Source organism: Musca autumnalis, unplaced genomic scaffold (genome assembly GCF_047663935.1).
Source record: "Musca autumnalis isolate F117 unplaced genomic scaffold, ASM4766393v1 scaffold_4, whole genome shotgun sequence".
In the NCBI taxonomy this organism is placed as follows: domain Eukaryota; kingdom Metazoa; phylum Arthropoda; class Insecta; order Diptera; family Muscidae; genus Musca; species Musca autumnalis.
The window spans coordinates 147,301,441-147,307,504 of record NW_027411977.1 but is presented as its reverse complement, the minus strand read 5'-3'; the positions used below and the strand labels follow the sequence as shown (position 1 = coordinate 147,307,504).

The following is a 6,064-nucleotide window of genomic DNA, read 5'->3' as shown; positions in this document are numbered from 1 at the left end:
TTTGTCGGTGGGAGAGGGTGTTGAGAGGCAAAGGGTTACCATATGCCTCACCGCTCTCTCCATCAAACTGACAATTGCCGAGAGGAAAGTTGCCTAATATAAATATGGACTTACGGTTTTCTTCCCAAGCAGAGGCGTATGGGCTGAATGCATATCCCCTCTGGACGGTCTGGCAATTTACACAGACGTGTCCAAGATGGAAGAAGATACTGGTGCTGGCGTCTACTGCGAGAATCCACAAATAAAAAACTCATATAAGCTTGACGATAATTGTAGTGTTTTTCAGGCGGAGATTCTTGCTATCAAGAAAGCAGATGAATTAATGAAATGGTGACTATATATGCCGATAGTCAAGGGGGCTTCAAGGCTCTCAAGTCACGGACCATAAATTCAAGATCTATTCTTCATTGTAGGAGAGCTCTGCAGGATGTACACGATATCGTAAAGCTATGTTGAGTTCCGGGTCATAGCAACATCATGGGAAACGAGGTAGCAGATGAACTGGGTGCCACCGTGGTGCAATGGTATGCACACCCGCCTTGCACGCAGTAGGTCGTGGGTTCGATTCCCCGGCCAGGCAACATCAACATTTTCAACGGTGGCAAAATACCCCTCAGTAATGTAGGCGACATTTCCTGAGTATTTCAGCCATGTAAAACTTCTCTATAAAGTGGAGTCGTAAGACACGCCGTTCGGACTCGGCTATAAACAGTAGGTCCCATATCATTGAGCTAATATGAATCGGGGTGCACTCATTGATATGAGAGAAGTCTCCCCTGTCCCGTCTGGGATGTTTGTGGAACAATTATTATTATTATAATTGTAAAAGATAAATATTGAATAATAGGGTCGTTCCAAAAATTTGTTCAGGAAAAACATAAATACATTTGGAAAATCCTCTAAAATAGCACAAATTTGAATCAAAATGTAAATATAAAGCATACAGAACTGTCGTAGGTCATTGTTATTACACGTTTACGGTGAAAAGAAGAATTTTATGGTAGCACATTTTGAAGTTTCAAATTTCATGAGTAGACGCTATTACATTTTGAAAACTAAATTTACAAAAAAAGTAAGAATACAGCTGATTGTTACTTCTACCTTGTATAAATATGCCTTGTGTACATGGTTTTCTGTGTTTGTTGTTTCGCCTCTTCTTGTTATTCGTTGCTAGTTTTTTATTCCGATTCCTTTCATTTTATTTTCTCAAACAAACGATTAACAGCAAAACAAGCATGAAAAGACAAAAAAGGAGAAAATAAGGCCATGTTTATATTATAGACTTTGCAGGGTTAACCTTCTTTATGAGGATTTATTTGACATATAAGCAATGGAATTGATATTTGAAACCCAGTGGGTTTGTTAAATCCGGTTATACAAATATAAACGTGCTATAACTTTTAAATTTAATAGAAAAATTTGATGAAAGGAAATGTTTTTGCTCTTTTTTGTTTATTTTGTACTGTTTTTTTTGTTTATTGTGGTTCGTTTTATACTTAGACCGTGTTTAGACATTCAAACTGGAAAGAAAATTTTTCTTCTCAATTTCTTTTAAAATTTCTTTGTTGTTTAGACACTGCAATCATGTTTGTGTAAATTTTCTTATTCTTCTTCACACTCGTTTTCTCATTACGCCGTTCAAAAACAAAGCCAAGGCAAAATTGTAATGAAAAGTAAAAATGGACGTGAGTGATAAACAATTAATTATTAAAGGAACCCTTGAATTGCATTTTAATTTTGATATTTCCACTTATTTCGAATTGTTTTTGCTTAAAAAAAAATAGTTTTTCCTCCAAAAGGTTTTTTTTCAATTGTCTTCGCTGTTGTTTGTTTCTCGACAGAGAAAATAAAATGAAAGAAAATGCAAAAACAAATCTGCAGCCAACTTCATGCTGTATATGAAGAAGAACAAAACAAAACAGAATTTGCCAGTACAGAGGTGTGTGTACCCCCTTATTCCTCTCTACTCCCTCGCCCATAAACTCAATTTTCTTTCCCATCAACTTTCCCTGTATAAACACGGACTTATTGGCGAATTTTTAAATGAGAAACAACACAAACACGAATGGTGAAATAAAGAGGACATGCAAAATTTGAAATTACACGTTAGCGTGTCTGGACACTAACGAAACTTGAAAAGAAACTAACGAAATTAATTTCAAGAAACCTTGCTAGTCTGACCAACGACTTTGGTACTTTTGATAGGAACAGAATTGAACTCCAGAACAATGTAAACGTGCTATTACACTGGTTCTTCGCGCCATTTTACTTTGAAGCCGTCAGACAAGTTGGCCTCTCGTAAGATATTGCCGTCGATGACCTTTATTTATGCAAATGATATAATTACGAATATATAACAAGTATATAACAAGCCTCATTTAAGATTTGCAAATAGTTATTAACAAATAATTATGAATCTAATACTGAAATTAAATTGAAATAATTCTATATATACTGATAAAAATGACGGCTCCGTTTTTATTACATTCCTAACGCAGTCGATATTTCACTACGACTCTGTTCTCCGTCATCAAAACGATTTGCAAAAATTAATCCACAGCTTTCCTATTTCTATTGCGTCGCTTCGAGTACGAAATATACAATAGTAAAATACTTGACAAAGCAATTGTTGAAATTAAATTGTGTTTTTCCCAAGGATACCCATATTCCATCGTACTATTGAGATAAAATGAGTGGAAAAGTGTTGTTTGCTTGTTCAAAATGTTTTTCAAGGCATCCGTTCGAAGAATTGTCATCAGGAACCCAACTTTGCAAGGTTAATTATTAGTCTAGTATTTTTGGTAATATTAGACGAGGGTGAAAAAGTGAAAGTGGATGTGGACTAGAATATGATTTTATCTAAGTTTTGAACAATGACGACGAAATTCAATGATATAGCAGGTGTAGTTGTTTTCATCAGCAGCAGAGAAGCGGCAAAAGCAATTTTGGCGTCTGTGACTGATGCATTGCTACACTGAACGAAATTTATGTATGGTATCTAATATTTTTTGTTGTTGTTTTAGACATGTAGGGGAAGTTCTTCGTCCACTTCGTCGTCCGCAATTGCAGTTGTGAAATGTACTTACTGTCGTTCTGAATTCCAACCAAGCTCGTAAGTATTGGATACAGATGCGTGTCAGGAACAATTTTTTGTGTTAATATTAATTCTTATTACAGGAAGGCACAAAATATTTGTAAGAAATGTGAGCACAACTTAAATAAATATGGTAAGCCGAGTGCCTGTGAATGTTGTAAAATTGTTGCTGCGTTTGGAGGGTCAAAATGCATGAGGTCAGTATAAAAATGTTTATTATATTGTATCTAACTGTTTTCACTGTGTCAATACGTACAAATCTTTACATGTGCATCTAAAATAGATTTTATTTTGAAGTATGAGATACCTTAAGACGTCTTAAGACGTCTCTTAATGACATTCCATTTCCCATATAACAACTAAAAATTGAATACATATAAATAATCATCGATCATGTTACATCCAACGGTTTAAGAAAAATATTTTAATGTACAGAAATACAAGGACTCCGAATGACGCGGGTCCAATTTAACTTTCTTCTTTGGAATTACAAGTTTTTGCTGTTTATTTTTTGGTAAATCATAATCCAGTTCTTATTGTACCGTTGTAGACTTTCATTTAGTTTTGTAAATCAGCAGAGCCAGTGAAAAACATTTAGATACAATATATATTTACTCAACAAATGCAATATTTTAAGAACGCAAACATTTTTCTTCTTTTCTTTTTTTCGACACCAACAACAAACAAATCTAATAAATTTGCACTTGCAAATAATGTATTGATGCTGTACGCGAATGATGGTAATTGCGAATATAATTGGCCCGGTTTCGATCGAATCTGATTTAACATGAATATACATGTAGATGTGCAAGTTATGAGGCGAGATATGGACCCCCCGTACAATGTGATGAATGTAAGCTGAGATCAGCTTTCGATAGGCGAGACGAAAATAAGAAGGTTCGATAAGAATTTCAACTTATTATGTTTCTTAGAAATGTACATTAAAGTAGATTAGTTGGGTAAAATATACAATGCCAAATTGTAGTTATTAGTAGTTAAAGTATAGTTTTTGATAGATTGCTCTCCACGTGAAATGTTTGCGTTCGTAGCATACCTTGTATATGTTGTATGTTAACAATATACTTTTTCTTTGCAGATCAATGGGAAGTTGTTATGCTGGCTATGTACCTGTGCTTATAAAAGGGCATGGCTGAAAGCTCAACAAGAAGGTCGTATATCGTCAAAGAAACGTCCTCATGAAAAATCACATCGCGATAGCTCGTCAGCTTCTGCTAAGAAGCCAGCTAGGGGCGGTAGTGAAGTGGCCAAAAGTAATAGTGGAACCGGCTCTGCCAGCGTATCTGCTGCAAGTGCTGCTGGTCTTGATTTACCCGAAAAAGTCTCTCGTAACGTATCTTCTAGCAGTGGTAACGGAGTGGGATCAATAGCTGCGCCGGCAGCTGTAATTACAATTGATCCCAATTCAGCAGATCATGTGGTGGCACTGACTACATTAAAAGAACGTATTGCTAGTTTAGAAAGACGTTTGAATCAAAAAGACAAAGAATTGTTGGAAAAGGACAAATTGGTATGAACAAACTGTCTTTAGTTAACTGTATGTGTTTAGTACATCTTTATTGTTTCTTCCAGCTTACTGAACTAAAGGGTAAAAACTTTGAAAAGGAAATTGAAATGCGAAATAAGCTCAAAGAAATTGAACGTTTGAACGAAATGAAAGTGGAGAATTTAAATCGAAAAATTGCAAATCTTCTTAAGGAAGTTGCTGGTCTTAAAAAAGCCAACAAGAAGAATAATGGCACAGGAGCTCCTCGCGAGAAGGAGCGTGAAAAACGGGAACGCGAAAATCAGTCACCTAAAGAGGAAATTACTGCAGCAACTACAGCAACAGAATCATCGGACAAAGATTACGAAAAAGAAGAACGTAAAAATGAAGAGGATCGAAAGAGTGAAGAAGATTCACGAGATTCTGAAATATCGAATAAAGAAGAAATTAAAAAATCACCAAAGGAGGTGGAGGAGGAGGAGGTGGAATCTAAAGAGAAAAGTCAGGAACCTGAAAAGACTGACGACAATCAGTCCGAAGACATTGAAGAATCTAAGACAGAGGAGGAAGCTAAAGAAACCCGCTCCCGATCTCGTTCTGCATCTCGCTCACAATCGCGTTCTCGCTCACGTTCCCGTTCGAAATCTAGATCAAAATCTCGTTCACGCTCCCGTTCGAGATCACGATCGCAATCCGGATCTCGTTCTGGTTCACGGTCACGATCAGGTTCTCGTTCCCCTTCGCGCTCTCGCTCTAACTCACCGGAATCGAATTAAATGTGCGTAAAACTTTGCTATAGAACAATTATTTTTTTAATGTTTTGTCGTTTTATGTTATCTTTAAAACATACATTCAGACTATTCAGGAACTTGGAGACTTTTCTCATTGTGTTTTAGTAGACAAACACTACAAAATGAATAACAAATATCATTACTATACATTTTCCAAAATATTTTTTATATATATATTTTTAATATATTCTCGTACTTTTTATTTAAACACAAACAAGTTTTTTTTTAGTTAATTATGCTACTGATTTTTATGATTCTTTCTTGGTTCTGAAAATAAGTATTGTAATGCAGGTTTTTTTTCGTAAATTTAATTATAATTCTTTTAGAATAGTTTATGACTAATTTTTGTAATTTAATTATAATGTAATAAAATGGAACGAAATGCCGCATAGTGTTTTGAAAGTAATCAGCCCAATCATAAACATCATCTCACCGTGAGTTTTCTCACTCCCGCCTCCTCCCTTATTCAGCCCAATCATAAACATCAGGCCTGTTCGATAACTTCGCAAGTAAAAAGTATTTTATTTGTAAGTTCTGGCAAGTACTTGAAACTACTTCTCATTTCTCTTTCACTGAACAAGTTTGTTATCGAACAGCATTTTGTAAAAGTTTGTACAAATTTGTGCAAACTTTTGGGTTATCGAACAGCCTGTCATCTCACCGTGAGTTTTCTCA

The 6,064-nt window shown here is 35.4% G+C and overlaps 1 protein-coding gene across 3 annotated transcripts; it reads left to right on the top strand.

Annotated features, from left to right (window-relative positions):
- The first annotated feature begins 2,339 nt into the window (after nt 1-2,339).
- On the top strand, nt 2,340-5,774 carry LOC141401381 (protein FAM76A). 3 transcript variants are annotated; one of them, XM_073981557.1, is made up of 7 exons: nt 2,342-2,588; nt 2,657-2,776; nt 3,024-3,112; nt 3,178-3,291; nt 3,898-3,991; nt 4,191-4,622; nt 4,685-5,774. In XM_073981557.1, exons 2-7 carry the CDS (start codon nt 2,690-2,692, stop codon nt 5,372-5,374), a joined length of 1,506 nt encoding a protein of 501 aa, XP_073837658.1. In that variant the 5' UTR covers nt 2,342-2,588; nt 2,657-2,689; the 3' UTR covers nt 5,375-5,774. The 3 variants fall into 3 exon arrangements, with proteins under 3 accessions (XP_073837657.1, XP_073837658.1, XP_073837660.1); XM_073981556.1 differs by having other exon boundaries at nt 2,340-2,776; XM_073981559.1 differs by lacking the exon at nt 3,898-3,991 and having other exon boundaries at nt 2,509-2,776.
- Nucleotides 5,775-6,064: the final 290 nt, after the last annotated feature.

Bases quoted from the DNA above. Each gene is read 5' to 3' on its own strand.
- LOC141401381 (XM_073981556.1), top strand. From the start codon at position 2,690: ATGAGTGGAAAAGTGTTGTTTGCTTGTTCAAAATGTTTTTCAAGGCAT. The intron at 3,992-4,190 runs GTTCGATAAGAA...TTTTCTTTGCAG, and splicing joins GGCGAGACGAAAATAAGAAG to ATCAATGGGAAGTTGTTATG. The intron at 4,623-4,684 runs GTATGAACAAAC...TGTTTCTTCCAG, and splicing joins TGTTGGAAAAGGACAAATTG to CTTACTGAACTAAAGGGTAA.